General features: G+C 44.2%; 1 protein-coding gene across 16 annotated transcripts in view; it reads right to left on the reverse strand.

Moving 5' to 3' along the window:
* MCPH1 (microcephalin 1) overlaps nt 1-20,426 on the reverse strand; it is a 233,978-nt gene extending 213,552 nt beyond the window's left edge. For 9 of the 16 annotated variants that reach the window (XM_070598594.1, XM_070598585.1, XM_070598584.1 and 6 more), the window contains exons 1-3: nt 19,423-20,302; nt 17,409-17,500; nt 13,894-14,012 (exon numbers count right to left, since the gene is read on the reverse strand). In XM_070598594.1, coding sequence (XP_070454695.1) covers nt 13,894-14,012; nt 17,409-17,500; nt 19,423-19,462 — 251 coding nt within the window. In that variant the 5' untranslated portion in view covers nt 19,463-20,302. Of the gene's footprint in view, nt 1-13,893; nt 14,013-17,408; nt 17,501-19,422 lie in introns of all 16 variants that reach the window. The other 7 variants (XM_070598597.1, XM_070598592.1, XM_070598596.1 and 4 more) reach the window with 3 other exon arrangements.
* Nucleotides 20,427-20,761: the final 335 nt, after the last annotated feature.

Consider the following 20,761-nt stretch of genomic DNA (forward strand, 5'->3'; position numbering starts at 1 on the left):
TCCATCTGACTCCAGAGCTGCAACTTTTCAATAAACCATGCTTCTTCCTTGGCAAGCGTGCAGAAAAGAGGAAGTATTTGAACAAGGCCGTAAGGAAAGAAGTTTAATACATACATGAGGGAAGGGCGTTTGAGGGAAATACAACAGTAAACAACAAAGAACCACATGGGAGGCCCAGGAGTGACTTGTCTGTTGCTACTAAATCATTCTGCAGGTCACCATACCTCCCTTTTTCCTCACACACAAAGGAGAAGCAAATCGCTCTCTCACTTTCTTCATGCCTAATGCACTAAGGCCCAGCCCACAGGGCAGTTCCCTCATTTTTCCCAGGGGGAACCACATTACTATGTTCAGCCCTGTTCATTGATCTTCAAACTAGGTGTATGTGCCGGGGAGATGTAAACTTTCCAAACAACCAGCAGGGAGTTTTAAGGCAATAACGTTCCTGATCAGCACCTTCCTGTAGGTATTCCTTTTGAAACCGATCTGAGACTGCGGGTTCCTGCAGGCCCTCTTTCTCGCTACAGCCTCCTCACTCCCTCAAATTCCCAGTGTCTCCTCTACCAGGAGCCCTGCTCCTGCCACAGGGCCTTTGGACTTGCTATTAAAAGGATGACCAACTCCATCCTGAATTGTATCAGAGTACATGCCCAGGGTATAAAAACCTCTGGGACAATAAAAATAGGGACAACTTATGTTACTGGTGTGTGATGAGCTTCCTTAATAACTTGTCAAATCCTAATACACTTGCCCTGGTCTAACAAATATTTCTGTCGAGAGTGAAATAAGGCTTTAGACCCACAGTATTCTAGCCAGTGTCGAAGTTCAGATATATGTAGAGAGGGATGGGGATGACTGCGCCTTTTCCATGTCTCAGCTACTGTCCAATGCTGCACAGCCCTTGAAAGGAGACCCATCAGGGCAAAGCAAATGTCTGACAATGAAATGGTATTTTCCTCACATATGTAAAATAGCAAACTGCTTGGCAGTCTCAACACCTCATAGGACATGTCATGAGCTGGCAGGGAAGGCACCTTTGAAAGTGGAATTTATTCGGATCTTAGCCATTCCATGAAACCAGTCCCATGCTGTTCTAATCTAAGAGGCCCAGGCCAACCCAAAACGCCTTCACCCACTACCTCTGCAAAAGCTGGGGCAATGGAAAGGTGCCCGACCTGCTGCGGGAGAAGGACCCCTTTCAACAATAAGACAGAACAAGGTAATTTGGAGACCCTCCCTAATGTGACGAGTGAGAAGAAATGTCTATGTGCACATGGATTCACCTGGCACAGAGCAAGACCCACAGTCACAGTGGGAAATCGTGTAAATGGAAACTACTGACACACACTGAACTGGAGAGTAGTAGTTCTCAAACTTTTTGGACTCAATAATCCCTTTCATGCTTAAAAAGTTTTGAGGACCTCAGGGGCCAGCCCAGTGACATAGTGGTTGGGTTCTACCTGCTCCACTTCGGCAGCAGGGCTTTGCCAGTTCAGATCCTGCATGTGGACCTTTGCACCACTGATCAAGCCATGCTGTGGCAGGCATCCCACATATAAAGTAGAGGAAGATGGGCACGGATGTTGGCTCAGTGCCAGTCTTCCTCAGCAGGAGGAGGATTGGTGGCAGATGTTAGCTCAGAGCTAAATCTTCTTCAAGGGAAAAAAATTTTTGAGGATATCAAAAAGCTTTTTTACGTGAGTTATGTTTATGGATATTTATTGCAACAGAAACTAAAACTGAGCAGTTCTTAAAATATATATTTGTTAATTAAAAATAATAAACTCATGTTAGCACAAATAACAAGTGCTATGAAAAATAACCATAATGTTATGAAAAATAACTGTATTTTCCAAAACAGAAAAAAAAATAAGGGACAAAAGTCGCATGGCGACACATTTTTGCAAAGGGAATAAATAAGTGGATTCTCACATCTGCTTCAGCATTCCATGTGCTGCATATCTCATAGGGCCCCAGAACTACACTGTACCCTCCTGGGAGAATGAGGGGAAAAAAGGCAGATAACAACCTACTAGTATAGTATGAAAAGAGTTTCACAAACTTGCTGGCCCCCTGAGAGGCTCTCGGGGACCCAAAGGTCCCCGGACCATCATGTGAAAACTGCTGTTCTAAAGCCACAAGAAACCCATTACTCTGATAGTATTTACTATGCGATTCATGAATATTAGGTCTGTCTTCTCAAGAAACCTATGCCATCTAAGACAGGGAATAAGTCTTTTACCTTGAGGCTGATGTCCTAATTGGTAAGAGTAGATATTTTCTGTGTTGCTTTGCTTTGCTTTTAATCAACACAGGAACACTGAAAGTTTGCTACAAGCAGAAAAATCTAACTGGCAGGTTTTAAAAAACACTTGTTCGGGGCTGGCCCCGTGGCCGAGTGGTTAAGTTCGTGCGCTCCGCTGTAGGCGGCCCAGTGTTTCGTTGGTTCGAATCCTGGGCGCGGACATGATACTGCTCATCAAAACCACGCTGAGGCAGCGTCCCACATACCACAACTAGAAGGACCCACAACGAAGAATATACAACTATGTACTGGGGGCTTTGGGGAGAAAAAAGGAAATAAAATCTTTAAAAAAAAAAAAAAAACACTTGTTCTTTTAACACAGCTTTTAAACACAGGAATAGGCTTGACAAAATTTCAAAGTTTAAGAAGAATTTTGAACTTTGTGATCTCAATTGCTACCACTCTGGCAATCCCTCTGAATGTGCCCTCCATGTCAGGAGTAGGTAATAAAAGTAAATGCCACCCCTTCCACCTTCCCTTCCAACAACTCAGTCCTAGAGCCACTCATGAGGGGCAAAGAGTGGAGCCGCGAGGAGTGTATGGATGGGTGGGGATACAGTGCTGGAGGTACAAAGCAAAGTGTCACTGGCCAAGGCAGGTGAGAAGCACTTTCCAGAGCCCGAGAAGGGGGTATCCTGCAGGGGGTGATGGAGCCCAGGCAGGGTGAGGAATGAGTCTGTGCCGGAGTAAGGGCATGGAACAACACAAGGTGTTGGAATTCCAGCAGGTGTGGAGAGCGTCACGTGTGGGGACAACACGGGCTAAGGGGAACATCTGTACAGAGAGGAGGTCCTGTGTGGAGGGGGGATTCGAGCCTGAGCAGGCGAGAAGGGCTCTGTGCAGGGAAGGGCACAGCCCTGGAGAGGAGACTGGTCAGCCAGTCTCCTCTGATTAACAGGATGTAAGGAAGAATAACAGGAGGCAGGTTTCTCACCGTCTGAGCAGGGAATCACAAACACAGAGGGGATGAGGACTAGAATGAACCCCCTGGATTTGGGCTGGAATCACAGGCATTAGTGGGAACGCACTGATTCATCACAGACAGAAGGCTGTAGAAACAAACTCACGGGCATAGATACACACATATATCACTAACTGTCCACCAGAGGGCATGGGAGCAGCAACACCCCCATGGCAATGAGCATGCCAGCACCCAGACTGTGTGTGTGTTCAAAATACCACTTTTCACTGAAAGGAAGCAGAGCTCCTTGGAAAAATGGCTGAATCCGGGGCTGAGAAAAAGAAAGTACAAGCTGAACCTGGATGAAATTGTGCTAGAGAGAAAAGTCTTCAGAGAATGAAGAGGAAAAGGTAAAACAACACAGAAGTCAGCCTGAAGGAGCCATCACTGGCCAACAGAGGAGAACGTAAACATGAAAAGAAACAATGACAGTATGGATCATAACCCACTGAATAACGCACAGAGCCTCGCACACACACCCCATACACGGAAAGTGTGATGGGCAACAGTTATTTACCTAGTTTGAAAGTTTCTCTCCTCAGAAGCTACATTAACTGCCAGGGGGCAAGAGGGCACATGCACTTTCCAGTGGGCAGGCCTGGCAGGCACCACCGGGACCAAGTGACCAGGGGACCACCACCAGCACCACCACACACTGAGAGGGTGCAGGAAGAACCCATCATCACTCTCAGGACAAACCTGCAAAAGACATAGAGCACGGATGATCTTAAGAGGAAACATCAGACTACGCCACACCGAGGGACACCACACATCACTATTTCTAACCTCCAATAGTATCACAGGCACGAAAGCCACAGAAAAACTGGGGAACGGCTCCGAGTGAGAAAGACTGAGGAGACACATCAACTAAATGCAACATGCATTTCCGAAGTGGAGGCGTTGGCCTTAAAACACATGACGGGAACAGCTGATGAGACTAGAATGGACTCTGAGGATGCGATGGTAGGGAGGTTTCAGTGTTAATTTCCTAACATGGATCGCTGTGTTGTGGTTATGCAAGAAAATGCGCCTGTTTGTAGGAAATGCTAAATGCAGAGGTGATGGAGCATCTGGGCAGCAACGTAGTCTCAAATGGGCAGGACAAACGCCTGTGAATTGTATTTCCAACTTATCTATTACTTTACGATTATTTTAAAAATGTGCATTTATGATCAACCTCCTTCAACAGAACTTCATTAGCTTCACCTTTATTTCTTCTTTCTTCAGGATAAAAATGTTGAGCGTGCAAAGGAAATGTCAGAACTTTATCAGCTGCTGTTTCACAGTTGTCTGCTCTTAGAAAGAACATGTCCAGAAATAACCCCACAAAACGGGATTCTAGTGACACCTAGTGACCTTATGTATTTAATGTTCAGTGGTGAACATGAGCAACCGCCAGGATGGGCAGTCAACAGAAGGAGAACAGACACACAACGGGTAAAATAAAGGTCACTGTGCCTGCTACCTCCTACCTCCACGTTCTGCTGAAATAAGATCAAGTTCACTAAAAAATCAAAGAAATGCAAATGAAATCAACTTTATTTTTTCACCTACAAAGTAGGAAAGATTAAAGAGTGGTAGCTCACAGTATGAGTATCAGGTGTGGGAAAAGTGTTCTTTCACACTGCCAGAAAGAATGGAAATTGGCACACTCTCTCCAGAAGGTTATTTGACAGCATCTATCACAAAGCTCAACATGCAAGCCCTCTGAACTCAGAAGTCTACATTTGGAATTTAAACCTATTGAGACTTCTATCTGCAAGAAGCGACACACACAAAGGCTCAATGTCATACCATTTCTGACTGGAAAGAAAAATAAGAAAGAAATAAAAAACTTCATACATGTTAACAGGAGATCAGTTACATAAATTACTGGATATCTATCACAAAAGATTTTATATATATATTTAAAACAAGAGGACATAGCTCTAGGTACAAACATGGAAAAATGTTCTCCAATATACTGTTAACTGAAAAAGTACATGTGCATTCCATTAAAAAACTAAAACCTACTTATTTACATGGATGTATATATAAATAGGAATGTATAAATGTACATTTCTTATATGCTTAGTAGAAAGTCTGAAAGTACATACACCAAATTTTCAATGGTAAGTTCCTCCCAACTAAGAGGAGGGAAGATAAGGCAAGAGGTGGATTCGGTGGGACTTTTTCACTTTAAAAAAGCAGACACATATTTAAATATAAATACATTTAACTCAAAAGAAAGTTTGTTTTCAGGATAGCAAAAGGAAAATATAAAAATCAGTAATTAATTGTGTATAATAAACATCTGATTGCATTTCAACATTACAGTTTATTTCTTGCAATAAACAAGAAAGAAATAATTTGTATTAAAAATGTGATTAAGTTCACTTTAAAGTGACCTTAAGAGATTGCCTTTGGGTAAATTACAAGTATTTTGGAGTTTCCGGGAGCCCTTGAGAAACAAGGGCTAAGTGAGGGCAGAAAGAGAGAAAGAGGAAGGCAATTAGGGACAGATCAGCAAATGGAGGCAGGAGGGCAGGACTCTCAGGAAAGAAACTGTGCTGAGAGGCCCCACCCACGTCTCATCAGCAGAGAGGCCTCATTTCAGGACAGGAACACCTGTCAGTTTACATTTTTGTCCAAGCTTCTCTATTAACTTGAAGCTGTCAGCAAAGGTCTATCTTTCTGTACCCTCCTCTCCCAAATTTCTACACACCCTTTTCATGTAGCTTATGTCACTTCCCCCAAGGCATGTTCTCTGCTATCTCTAGGCCAACGCAAGTAAAAGCCTGTCTGCTTGTTAGTTGTTGGGACAGTCATTTACTGAGCAACTGCTATGAGCCAGGAACACGTTAGACATTTACTGGAAACACAACCATAAAATAAGACAAACTTCATAGTTGTACTTACAGAATTCTCGTTATAATCAAAAGACCAAAATGCACAGTTAGGTAGCTAGGTAGGTAGACAGACAGACAGATAAAACCGACAAATGAACAAATGTTTTAACAGCACAAAAAGGAAATAAAAGTTGAGCTAGAAAGTAACAAAGAGGACTCTACTATCAATTGGGAGACAGAGAAAGCTCTTCTGGGAAGGTGACCCTTGAAATGTGACAAATAAGAAGGAGCTGAATACAAAAATACAAACTAGGCTGAAGAACCAGGAAAAGGAGGCAGAATTCTAGGTGGCATGTGTCCACAACACAGGCCTGCCTGAGGACACCCAGAGCCCAGGGTATCTGGAAGATACAAATGAGGAAAGTGGTGCAGCTGAGGTTGAAATATGACAGAACCATGGAGAGCTTTGAACCAGGGGTCAGCCAACTTCTTCTGTAAAATGGTGAATATTTCAGGCTTTGTGGGCCATGTGGTCTCTGTCACAACTATTAATACAGATTGGAAGAGAAGAAGTGAAACTATCTCTGTATACAGACTACACAACATTGTATACAGAAAATCCTAAAGAAATCACGGAAACACTTAGAGCCAATAAACAGGTTCAGCGAACTTGCAGGATACAGGATCAATATACAAAAATCAGTTGTGTTTCTACACATTAACAACTGAAAAATCTAAAAATGAAATTAAGAAAACAATTCCATTTACAACGCATCACAAAACCCCCAAAAATTTAGAAATAAATTTAACCCAGGAGGTGTAAGACATGTACACTGAAAACTACAAAACATCACTGAAAGAAATTCAAGACCTAAAAAAATGAAAACATCCAATGGTCATGGATCGGAACATTAAATATTGTTAAGATGGCAACACTTCCCTAATTAGAGACTCAACACAATTGCCATCAAAGCTCAGCAGCCTTTCTTTTTTTTTTTTTTTTTATTTTTGAAGAAACTGACAAGCTAATTCTAAAATTCATACAGAAATGCAGGGAAGCCAGAATAGCCAAACAATCTTGAAAAAGAAAAACAAATTTGAGGGCTCACACTTCACAATTTCAAAACTTACTATAAAGCTATAGTAATCAAGATTGTATGGTGCTGGCATAAAGATAACAGAGAACAATGAAATATAACTGAGAATCCAGAAATAAACCCATATGTCCATGGTCAAGTGATTTTCAACAAGAGTACCAAGACAATTTAATGGAAAAATAAGAGTCTCTTTAATTAGTGGTGCTGGGACAACTGGACAGTCACATGCAAAAGAGTGAAGGCGAAACCCTACCTCACACCATGTATAAAAATTAACTCAAAGTAAACCACAGACCTGAATGTAAGGATAAAACTATAAAATTCTTAGAAGAAAGCATAGGTGTAAATCTTCATGCCCTGGGATTAGGCAATGATTTCCTGGCTGTGACATTTAAAGAACAAGAAACAAAAGAAAAAACAGATACCAAACAATCAAAATTAAAAACGCTTGTGCTCAAATGATACTACCAAGAAAGCGAGATGACAACCCACAGAGAGGGGGAAAATGTGTGCAAATAAGATATCTGATAAGGGTCTTATATCCAGAATATATAAAGAACTCTTACAACTCAACAATAAAAAGAAAAATAACCCAATTTGTTAAACTAAGCAAAGTACTTGAATAGACATTTCTCCAAAAAAGATACACAAATAGCTAATAAAATCATGAAAAGCTGCTCAACATCATCAGTCGAGAGAAATACAAACACATAGTGAGATGCCACTTCACATTCACTATGGTGGCTATAATCATGAAGACAGATGATAACCCTCGTACACTGCTGGGTGGAACGTAACACCAGTACAGTCAATTTCAAAAATAGTCTGACAGTTTTTCAAAAAGCTAAACATATAGTTTCTCTATGACTCACCAATTCTACCTTTAGGTTTATAAATAACTCAAGAGAATTGGAAATAGATATTCACACAAACACCTGTACACAAATGTTCATAGCAGCATTATTTATATTAGCAAAAAAGTGTAAATAACCCATCTGTCCATCAACTGATGAAGAGATAAACAAAATGTGGTATATACAACTCAGCCCTCAAAGGAGTGAAGTACTGATACATACTACAACATGAATGAACCTTCAAAACATTATGCTAAGTGAAAGAAGCCCAACATAAAAGACCACATATTGTAAAATCCCATTTATGTGAAATGTCCAGAGTAGGCGAATTCATAGCAAAAAGCAGATTAGTGATTGCCAAGGGCTTGGGAAGAGGGGCAACAGGCAGTGACTGCTAACGGCTAGAAAGGTTTTGGGGGTGATAACAATGTTCTTGAACTAGATAGTGGTGATGGTTACAAATCTCCGTTAATAGAATATATTAAAAATTACTTAATTGCACACTTAAAAACTCACAAAGGGTGAGTTTTATGGTATGTGAATTTCATCTTAAAAAAAAAGAACTGTCAAATGTAATTATTCACGTTGAAAGGACATAATACCAGAGGAAAATCAGATCTTCAGGAACAAACGAAGAGCAACAGAAAGGAAAAATACATAGATAAATATGACACACTATTTTTTCTCTTAATTTATGTAAAATACAGACAACTGTTTAAAGCAAAAATTATAACACTGCCTTGTAGATTATAAGGCATTTGATGTAACATATGACAATCCTAACAAAGGATGGTAGGCAGAATCAATGGACACACACAATTACCAGGTTTCTATATTTTATGTGAAGTAGTACAATGTTAAGTCAAGGCAGACTCAGAAAAATTAAGGATCTATATCTTAACCCCTAAAGCAATCACTAAAAGTAAATAAATAAAAATAATGGCAAGCGTTTTAGTTAAAAAACCAACAGATCAAATCATTCAAAATAGCAAAGGAAAAGGGAGGAAAGGAAGAAAACGTATTTCCTACCTTTGCTCAAATGGCCAAGAAGCAGTGAAGCTCCATAGCCGTGAGCCCACCAGCACCCACACCTTCATCTCTAATACTATTCCGCACTCAAAGGAATCACAGGTCTTTGCAGAAATGGCTGGTGCCAGGGCTGGGGTAGAGCACACACAAGGTGCCAGCCAGTAAAGAAGTGCTCAAATGAAAAGGACGGACATGTCACCATGACAGAAAAGCCAGCTTGAAGGGACTGCCACCATCCAATCTGAACAATCCCAGCACCAGACAGACAGTAATGGATTACAAACCATTGAGAAATACAGGAATCCATGAATTGATACTAACGAGTCAGTCAGTCAGTGTGGGAGAAGGGAAGGCTCTTCATTACAGAGCACAGCGTGGCACTGCCAGGGACACGGGAGAAAGCGTGGGACTTGGAAAGTAACCATGTTGGAAGAAGCAGAGTTGAGGGTGGTTCAGGCAAGAATCATGACTGGACGCTGCTCCTGCCAGGCAGGGGAGCCGGGGAGACTAGACGAGGAGCAGGAAGTCTGCATGACCCTAAACTGTCTCCCCACAGGTGGCTTACTGGTTTCAAGGGAAACAAACAGTAACTGTACAGTGGAAAAATCAACAAAGAGGTAATCGAAATGAGCATCACCAATAAGAGGCAGATGAACACTGGGGGCCTCTGGGTAGGACACACATACTCATGGAGCATTCTGGGCCGGAAACCAAAAACGGAATCTAATCACAGGAAAACATCAGACAAACCAAGAGCATCTTATTCTAAACAAAAGCGTGGAGAGCGAGACTGGAGTCTTCAAAAATTGCCAAGACATAAAAGATAAAGAAATGGTCCAGCCTAAAGAGACTACAGAGACAAGGCAATTATGAACAATACTGCATCCTAGACTGGATCTTGTACTGAGGGAAAAAAACATGCTCAAGGATGTTGTTAGGGTCATTCAACAAACTTACACATTTAAGACAGATTTCCTAAAAACATTTTAAGACAAAAATTTCAAAAAAAGGAAAAAATAAAATTTCATCTTCAGATGAAATAGTTCTCCCTTCTTTCTTTAGTTGTAATTTAGCTTCCTTGACTGCTTTTCCCTAGACTAATCATATGAAGGCCACACCCACTAAAGACCCACCCCCTAAAGCCACTCAGTAATAACACTGTATTTATAGACATACATGCATAGTAATAAAAGGCTTAAATCTCTTTTTACATTCTCACTAAAAATACACTCACTTATATTTCCTAATAATTAGAACTCCTTTGGTATTGTGCCTGCCCTGTCCCCTTGTCTGACTATCCAGGGTAGGAAATCCCATACTGGCCACTTGAGAACTGTCTTGGGCTAAAATAGAATAAATGCCTCTATAGAATGGAATGTCCCCTGAAAACCAGGTGAAAATCCAGAAGTCACACTGTTGCTTTTTTAGAAAACTAGAATAAATTTATATGAAAGCAGCAAAGCAAAATATAAGGCACAGACTTTGGCTGATGATGTGCAAAACTGCTCTAAAAAATAAAGTCTATAATTAAAAAAAAATTTAACAATAAGGCACCGCCACTCAACCCTATGTGAGGAACTCTGACCTTGTAAAGTAAATTTCTCCAGGGTGACACTGCGCAGTGTAGCGGGGCCCCCTGGAGTTGTGGTCAAGGTGGCCCTGACGGCTCCACCATGACATTTTATTTGCTCACTTCAGCTAGGTTACAAATTCTTTGAAGTGCTGTGTCACAGCCATTCTGGTTTCTCCAGAGCACCTAGTATGCAGTTGTTTCTTACTGTTGAATCAAGAACTACTTCAAGGCTAACTAGCCCTATAATGGAAGGGGGTCCTACAAAGAGAGTAGGTACCATAGATTTTATTCCATTTTCTGTGTGCCCTCCACAATCTACATTTCAAGCATCATACTCTCCAACTACATCCTCCTATCTTTCCAATTTTTTTTTTTGAGAAAGATTAGCCCTAAGCTAACATCTGCCACCAAGCCTCCTCTTTTTTTTTTTTTTTTTTTTTGCTGAGGAAGATTGGCCCTATGCTAACAACCATGCCCATCTTCCTCTACTTTATACATAGGATGCCTGCCACAGCATAGCTTGATAAGCAGTGCCTACGTCTGCACCTGGGATCCAAACTGGCGAACCCCAGGGCACCGAAGCAGAGCATGCTAACTTAACCACTGCACCACCAGGCCAGGCCCCTCCTATCTTTCCAAACACAGCCTCTTGTCCAACCCCAACAATATTTCAAGCCAACTAAGACCTATGATCTGTTAATAGAACAACCTTCCCACCTTCCTTTCCTTCACGAACCCCCACATCAAGTTTGGAGTCCATGATCCATCATCATCACCACTACTTTGCATATCCCTTGATGGTGGCTGCCTGGCAAAATCCAACCGTGGTTAAATCCAACACTCTGCCTCCTTCCCCCTAGAGGATAAACAATGGGCCTGTTCCTCTGGCCTCATGTTCACTTATAACCACCATCCCCAAGTGAGCCCTTAGTCCCGCCCCTTAGTAATTCTAGGACACCTCCCTGATCTATCCACTCTTCCAGGTTCCTAGACAACTGTTCCATGTGTTCTCTTCAAAGCTCGAAAACCTCTTTCCCATTCTCATTCTGAGAAAGCAATCTTGCTTCCTCTCACTAATAAAGCAGAAACAATCAGAAAAGAATTTCCACAAGTCCTGATACCACATCCCCTCTTAGCAGCAACTGTCCCCACACACTCTGCATTCCCTCCTGTCCATACAGAAAAATCCATCCTTGATTCTACACAACCCATAGGATACAACCTATATATCCTACAGAACCCACTGACTTGTCTGCTAGAGTCTAGCCCCACAGCCCCCTTGAGCCATCTACACAAGCAACGCACTTGCATGGGCAAATGTCTCCACTTGGCTCTGCATCATCAAAATTTCCCTCTCCTGGATCAGTTCCGTTAGCAGATGGAGATGCTGTCATTTCTCCCATCTTGAACAACCATTTCTACAACATCCCCCTCCACATACTGCCCCAGATCTCTGTTCCCCATCGGAGTTGTCCTCATGCACTGTTTCCAACCCCAACTTCTACTCAAATATCTCTTACTCCCACTAATCTGTCAAAACTGCTTGTCAAGATTCCAGAGACTCCACGTTGCTAACTCCAGTGGTAACCTCTTAGACCGGCCTTTACTCAACCTCCTTGCCACAGTTGATCATTATCCCCTCCCTGAAAGCTTTCTTCACCTGACTTCTAGAACCCCATCCTCACTGGTTCTCTTCCCCAACCTCTAACACTGGAGAACCCAATCCTGGGGGCTCTTCCCTGCCCCCTCTAGACTCGCTAAGAGATCACATGGAGATCCGTGGCTTTAATAACACCTGTGCTCTGAGCACTCTCACGTTTTTACCTCCAACCTCTCCCAGGAGCTCCCCCGTCATACATCCAACCGCCTACCTGACACCTCCACATGGGTGCCTAATAAACACCCCAAATTCAGCACATCCAAACACAACTCCTGATCGCCACCCCCAAACCTAGTCCTTCTGAAGCCTTCCCGATCTCAGTAAATGACAAGCCCATCTTTCTGGTTCCTCAGGCCAAAAACCTCCGTCATCCTTGACTCCTCTCCTTCTCCACAAATTCGTATCCAAATCTCAGGAAATCTAGTGTGTCACTACCTTTAAAAGTATATCCTGAGAGGCCAGCCCAGTGGCACAGCGGTTAGGTTCGCACGTTCTGCTTCGGCAGCCTGGGGTTTGCCAGTTTGGATCCCAGTGTGGACATGGCACTGCTTGGCAAGCATTGCTGTGGTAGGTGTCCCACATATAAAGCAGAGGAAGATGGGCATAGATGTTAGCTCAGGGCCAGTCTTCCTCAGCAAAAAGAGGTGGACTGGCAGCAGATGTTAGCTCAGGACTAATCTTCCTCCAAAAAAAAAAGTATATCCTGAATCTACCATTCTTCACAAGTGCACTTCTGCTACCCTGGTGCAAGCAACATCTCTAGCCTGCATCATCGAACAGCCTCCCTTCACTCTCCCTGCTCCTGCCCTTTGCCCCTGTTCTCACACTTCTCTTCTGCATCACACCACACGAGAACCTGCATCCTGTGACGCCCTACTACCTCTCTGACCTCAATCTCCTCCTAAGCTTCCCCTTGATCATTCCTGTTTTGGGCTTATTTGTGTCCCCTCCAAACTCCCATGACGTCCTAACCCCCAGTACCTCAGAATGTGACTGAACTTGGAGACAGGGCCTTTACAGAGGTAATCACGCTACATGAGGTCATTAGGGTAGGCCCTAATCCAAGATGACTGGTGTCATTATAAGAAGAGATTAGGACAGAGACCCTCAGAGAAACCAGGAAAAGGCACAGAGAGAAGACAGGCATCTGCAAGCCAAGCAGAGAGGCCTCAGAAGAAATCAACCCTACCAACAACCCGATCTTGGACTTCCGGACTTCCAGCCTCCAGAACTGTGAGAAATAAATTTCTGTGGTTTAGATGGCCAAGTCTGTGGTACTTTGTTAGGGCAGCCCCAGCAGATTAGTATAATCTGCTGCATCTCATTCACCTCCTTACTGTTCCCCGAATACACCTAGCACAACCCTGTCTCAGGGCCTGCCAGCTTGTCTCCCCGCCAGGCAGGGTTAGGACCACACTATATCCATTCCTCAGCTGTGCAGATTGAGGCTGGAGGATGTTCAATGACTTGCTCTAGTACAAGGTCGAAAAAAAGATGGAAGTCACACTTTATCTGATCCACACAAAACATCTTCACACTTTCCCAACACTAGATATTTAAGGAAAAAAATGAGGGAAACTGCTTACTTTTCAACCCAGAGTACTGAAACGAGCTTCACGCCTCTCTTCAGTGCTTTGTCCCAAGTGCTCTGGTATCCGTCTTTGAACACAACGTGAGTTACTTGTTTGTTAAAAGTTTTTGAAACCTGTAGATAAAGTGTAGAAAACAAAATGTAAATTATTACTATTTGCACACAGTTTCATAAGTACAAAGCCACTGTTACTCCTGGGGACACTTGCAAAACAAGCAACAAAATATTAGCAAACTGCATTAACCAATATACAAAGAGGATAACACATCCCCACCACATGAGTTTATTCCAGGACTGCAAAGCTGGTTAACATTAAAAAATCAATCATTAGTATTCACTACATTAAGAAAGTAAACGAGAAAAATAATATGATCATCTCAACACATACAGAAAACCCATTTGCTGCAATTAAAAAATTTACTCGTGAGGAAAATTCTTAGTAAATTAGGATCTGAAAGTTGGTACAAAACTGCACTAGGCAAAATGCTAAAAGTTTTCCCTTGAGAAGAGGGACCAGGCAAGGATGGCTGACATCTGCATTCTACGCAACTGGCCCTAGCCAGCAGGGTATGTCAGGCAAAGAAACGAAAGGTGTAGGGTTAGAAAAAATAGAAATAAAACTGTCCTGTGTGCAGAGGATTTGACTGTGTACAGTTTTAAAATCTCAAAAATGCCACAGAATTCATAAGTGACTTTGGTAAGTTTTCTGGACACAAGGTGTATGTGCAAAACTTATTTCCAAATACCAACAGGAGTTAGAAAGAGGAATTTAAAAAATACCATTTATAATAGCATCAAATATGACCAAGAAAACTATAAAACATTATTGAAAGAAGTTAAAGAAACCTAAATCAACAAAAGCATATGGGTTCATGGGTTGGGAAGATTCGATTTCGTAAAAACGTCAGTTCTCTCCATACTGATCTATTGTGATCAATCCAATCCCAATCAAAATGCCCAAAGAGATTACGGTGTAAATTGACAACCTGATTCTGAAATGTATTTGGAAAGACTGACAGCTAAGAATAGCCAGGACACGTTGACGAACAAAGGGGGAGCCTGATGAAGATTTATTACAGCAATTAAGACAGCGTGCTTTGTCACGACAACAGAATACAGTCATGCATCTCTTACTGAGAAACGCTCCATTAAGCCATTCCATCGTGAGAACATCATAGTGTACTTACACAAACCCAGATGGTATAGCCTACGAGACACCTAGGCCATACGGAACTAATCTTAAGGGACCACTGACATATATGTGGTCGGTCACCGACCGAATCATAGTTACGTGGTGCATGACTGTCTATGGATCCTGAAATATATCGTTACCTGACTAAAGACAAAGGTATTACTGCGGAGCTTGGTTAAAGGACAGTCTTTTCAATAAATAGTATTGAGACAAATGAATATTCATATGGGAAAAAAATGAAACTACTTCACACTATATACAAACATCAATTCCAGATGTATTGAAAGTCTAAATGTGAAAGGCAAAATGATAAAGCTTTCGAAAAATAACATAGGAGAAAATCCACATAACCTTGGTGTAGGAACAGATTTTTTTAAACAGGACACACAAAAAGGCTTACCATAAAGAAATGAACTATTATAATTATCATCAAAAGATACCATTAAGAAGGTAAAAAGACAAGGAACAGAGTGACAGAAAATACTGCAATTCATCTGACCAACAAAGGGGTCAACTGAAAAATACAGAGAATGCTTACAAATCAAGAAGAAAACGAAAAACCCAATGGAAATGAGCTGGAGACTTGAACAGCCTCTTCAAAACAAATATATGAAAATGTGCGGGAAAACGTAAATTCAAAATACAGTGATAAAAACACTGGAAAGTAAAGACTGAGAAAACCAGCATATAGAGCAATGGAGCTTTCGTATATTGGCAGAAGTATGAATTCACTCAACTGCTGCAAAAAAACTTAGGAAATCATTGTTAATTTTCTCAGATGTGACAATGGTCTTTTTGTTAAACAGGGAAATGTCCTTGTTTTCAAAGGATAGATACTAAATATATTTAGGGGCAAATTATGATATCTGCAACTTACTTTCAAATAGTTCAGGAAAACACACACACACACATAAATATACTCTATGGAGAAAAGGAGACAAAGCAAGTATGTTAAGGGATTAAAAACTGCTGGATCTATGTTCACTGTACTACTCTTCCAACTTTTCTATTTGAAAATTTTTGAAAAAGGCAAAACACGAAAAGATTCAAGAGATCTAAGATCTTAATACATACTACCCTCAAAAGCCATTTTGTCAACTCATGTATTCCATGGCTTTTTCTCAGCCACAAGAACATGTCAGTAGCCCAAGTACGTAAAAGGTAAACAAGACGGAAACTCCCTCGGCTTCCTACCTTCCAATGTATCAGAAAAAAGGTGTCTTCTCAGGCCCAAAAGCCAGCCCTACCCCTACATTCTGATTGCTCTCCACCCCAGTCTGCTCTGGGCCTTTGATCTCTCCACCAGGATACCCAGCAGGGTGAGCCAAACAAAATTCAGAGCATTCACTCCTTGCCTGAGGGTGACTGCCTTCTCAGGCTTCATGCCCTGGGAGCTCTCTCCTCACCCTACTCGCGGCCCACCATCAACGTCCTCTCACTCGCTCTCATCGCCCCTTCACGCAGCCTAGCAGCCGTCCCCCCCAAATCCTCACTCACAGACACACACACGCTTTGTTCACCGGTGAAGTGCCTCTGAGAGCAGTCGACTTTCACCATCTCTGTCCCCATAGCTCAGTGACTCCTGGACCAATTTCCATCGCCTTTTCCAGTGTGCTGGAAACTGAACTACTTTCTTCAACAACGACCTTCTGAGTTTTCAAACCTAAAGAACACTTCTCAGTCTTAACTGTTCCGAAGAGTCTGCAGTGTCTTAAAATTCCATCACTGAAGTTTGTCTCTCTTCCGACTTCCAGACTTGTTTTCTGGATTCTCCTGGCATTCTTCTCTATCTTTGTCCCTTAGTCCACAGCTCCAGTCACTTGCCTTTGAAATACTAAATAGGATTTAGCATTTCAGCATTTTTCATTCTAACCACCTGGAACCTTACCCACACTGGCAGCCTCACCTGATCCCTAGGGTCTCTAGCCTTGACTATCTCAAGTCCCAGATTTGTATATCCACGTCTATCAGATATTTTCAATATGCCCAAATTCACAAGCTTCTCTTAAAAACCTGTTCCTTTTCCTGTATTCCTCACTTTGATTAACAGCACCATGCATCCAAGCAACCAATAGCAGAATCCATATTTTCATCATAGAGTTCTCCTCTCACACCACCCACAAGACCAACTCTTCTATAAATCCTACTGGTCTAAACTCTTCAGATCATGGTTCTTTTCTTTTTTCTCCTGCCACTTACCCTTGTCTTCTTTGTCCTTAATGTTCTAAGTACTAACTCTCAAAATAAGAAAATGCAACTATATCTCATTATGTATCAGAAGACTGCCATACGTAGCAATGGCAAAATGAATTTCTTACCTTTGCCCCCATATCCACAAGTTGGTTTGTAAATGTCTTTGAATAATTTTCTGTTCCATTGGCCGACCACACTTCCACATATGCCACTACATCTGGAAACAAACAGGATATTAGCACAAAATATATCTGAAATTCCAGCATCCCTCACCCAAGGATTTTAATAGACTTTTTTCTTATTCCATTTACACTAAAAAGTAAATTCAAAATTTCTTCTAAAACTTCTATTAGAAGCCTATTCAAAATAGCATGAGTGCTATTATGGTTCTTAAAATTTCAACCAAAGAACAACTTGACTCACACACATCACAGTTTACATTCTTAACACTCAATACTCTCTCCAAATTCTTAAACCAGGCTTAACTTTTCCAGTGCAAGAGTCTGTTTTCTGTAAAGGACCAGATAGCAAATATTTTAGGCTTTACGGGCCATACAACTACTTAATTTCATGGCTGTAGCACAAGCAACCAAAGACAATACATTAATGAGCAAGCGAAGCTGTGTTCCAATAAAACCTTACAGACATTGAAGTATGAATCTGATATAATTTTCACGTGTCATTATTCTTCTTTTTTTTTTCTCTAACTATTTAATAAAGTAAAAAATATTTTTAGTTAGCAGGCCCTATAAAAATAGGCAGCAGGAAGGATTTGGGAATCATGGAGCAGTTTGTGGACCCCTGTGCCAGCAGGTATCTTTTTCTCAAAAGCTGATGTTTTAAAAGAATTTCCAAGTGTGCCATTCTAAACAATTCTGAGTGAAGTCAAAGAAAAGTCAGGTTAAGTTAACAAAACGCTAACATTAGAAAAATAGCCACATCTGATTAGAGTTTATGTAATGCCTCCAGTCTTGTCTTTCCACTGGAAGGTGTTTACACTACTCCAGGCCCCTCAATACAGATCCTTACTACCCACACCCCTTCTCTCCAACACCTAACCCTACATGCCCATGGCTCCAATCCTCCTCAGCAATCCCAGCTGCCCCCTGACTTCACCTGGGATGGCACAGAACACAGCGATTACAGGGCCAGCTCAGGTGCTCAAATCGCACCTGCACTGACTAGCTGGGTGAGTGGGGAGAAGTACCCAAGCCTCCACGCCTTACTTTGCCCACCTGTAAAATGAGGTCAAATGGAGCTGCTGGGATGGTTACAATTAAGGCCCTATCAACCAAGGGGTGAGCACAGGGCCCTGACACTGTCATTCCTCAGCGAGAGGTCGCTCCTAGTATCATAACAACAAACGCTGACACAAACAGGGAGAGGAGCTGCTATTTTCCTAGTTTCACAATTGCCCCACACCCCTAAATTCACCGGACCCTGCAAAGGCAAAGACCTGGGAGAAAGCTGGAAATCAACCCATTTCTCTCTGCCCTAGACCCACCCCTGACCCCTCCCAATCCCGTCATGCCTGCACCAGCAGCCTCACCCAGCCCAGGTGGGACAGTTAAAGTACTGGACTCGGGGACAGCCCCCACTCCACCCCACAGCACGGGGACGGTCACTGGCCCGGGGTACGCCCCACTCGCGACCCCACAGCACAGGGACAGTCACTGGACTCGGGGACACCCCACCACAGCCCACAGCACGGGGACGGTCACTGGACTCGGGGACAACCCCCCCCCCGACCCCATAGCACGGGGAGGGTCACTGGACTCAGGGACACCCCCACCACACCCCACAGCACAGGAACGGTCACTGGACTGGGGGACGCCCCACTCGCGACCCCACAGCACAGGGACGGTCACTGGACTCGGGGACGGCCACACACAGCACGGGGACGGTCACTGGACTCGGGCACAGCACTCCCTCCCACAGCACAACGACGGTCACTAGACTCAGGGGCGCCCCACCCGCGACCCCACAGGCGGCGGCCGACTTCCGGGAGGGCCGACGTGGCCTCCCCGCGGGCCCCCCAGCCCAGTCAACGCTCGCCGTGACCCGGCCCGTCCTCCAGCCCACCGGCTGCCGCCGCCATCTCGACCCCTCCCCACTCCACGGAACAGGAGGTCCCCTCACCTTTCAGGACCGAGCTCCCCGCGGTCCCGGGGGCCGCCATGAGGGCCTACGGGATCCACACAGGCGCGCGGGACTGGCGGAGCTAGACGGAGCGGGCGGCACTGAGCATGCGCACAGCAGACCCGCGCCGCTCCCGTCCGGCTCCGCGGAAATCCACTCGTCCGCATTTTCCAAACAGCCGGGGTGGGCGGGGACTAAGGCCCCGCCCCCGCGGAAAATGAAGAAATGGGCTTTTGCGGTCCCACATTTGACCGTTCCCCCGCCCAGACTTCGGGCTCGCGTCCTCCGTGAGGCGCTCTCTCTGTCCTCTCGGAAGTTACGGGGATGATGTCCCATAAAATCCGCTTTAAACCTTTCTGTGTCCGTAAGGTGGCTGAGAAGCTTCCCGGCGCCTCACCTGGACTCACCTGGAGGGGGTGGCGACGGCAGGGATGGGGCACAGTCCCGCTCGCAGTCTTCGGGGCCCTGAGGATAACGGCTCGGAGTCTCCGACGCCGTAAAGTCACCCGCATCTCGTGTGCATCGGGCTCCCGGGCGCCGCTCTGTCCTCAGCGCGCGGAAGGACGCCTAGAGGGCCGGACCCACGACCCCTCTTCGCCCCGGCGAGCGCGCGCGAGGCCAGGGCCCGCGCCCCTGGGGACCCCGGCCTCCCGTTCCACGGGGAGAACCCGGGCCTCCGATGTCCACGACTAACCCCGGTCCACAGGTCCCCGCGGGGAGAACCCAGGCCTCCGATGTCCGCTGGGGAGGGGTGGGGTCCCAGGACCTCCTATCCCGCGGGGGAACCAGGGACCTCAAACCCCGCGGAGGGGACCCGGGACCTCAAATCCCAAGAGGCATCCCCCTCGCCTAGCGGTCGTCCTTGAGTTCTGCCGCTCCCAAATCCCGGAGCGGATGGATCGGGGCGGGAGCGGCCGAGCCCGGCGCTCAGTTCCAGCCGTGCGGCCCCGCAGCTCCGCCTCCCGGCTTCAAACCTCCCGCCCGCGGAGCCCCGCCCACGCCCTGCAGGGACGCGGGGCAGGTTCCACCCCGAGGGCTGCGCGCACGTGTCCCGCTGGGGCCAATCAGCCAGAGCTGGCCAGGGGATGACACTCCGGGCAGCGAAGGTCTTGCCTGTCTGTTGATAAAAATTTCTTGTGTAATCTCCTTGAACCAGTGATTCGGTGGAAGGATCCATGCCATCTGTATCAAAGAACATGCTACCAAATATATGAAAACGTCCATTTCCAATGATTTCAGTACCATCTTGGTGTTCCATCATGCAGAACGAATTCTACTTCCAAACTTAATGAACAACACAATTTTCAAGTTAAAGGGATGCCCTCGTAGCTTAGTCGTT

This window comes from Equus przewalskii, chromosome 28 (assembly GCF_037783145.1).
Source record: "Equus przewalskii isolate Varuska chromosome 28, EquPr2, whole genome shotgun sequence".
Classification (NCBI taxonomy): domain Eukaryota; kingdom Metazoa; phylum Chordata; class Mammalia; order Perissodactyla; family Equidae; genus Equus; species Equus przewalskii.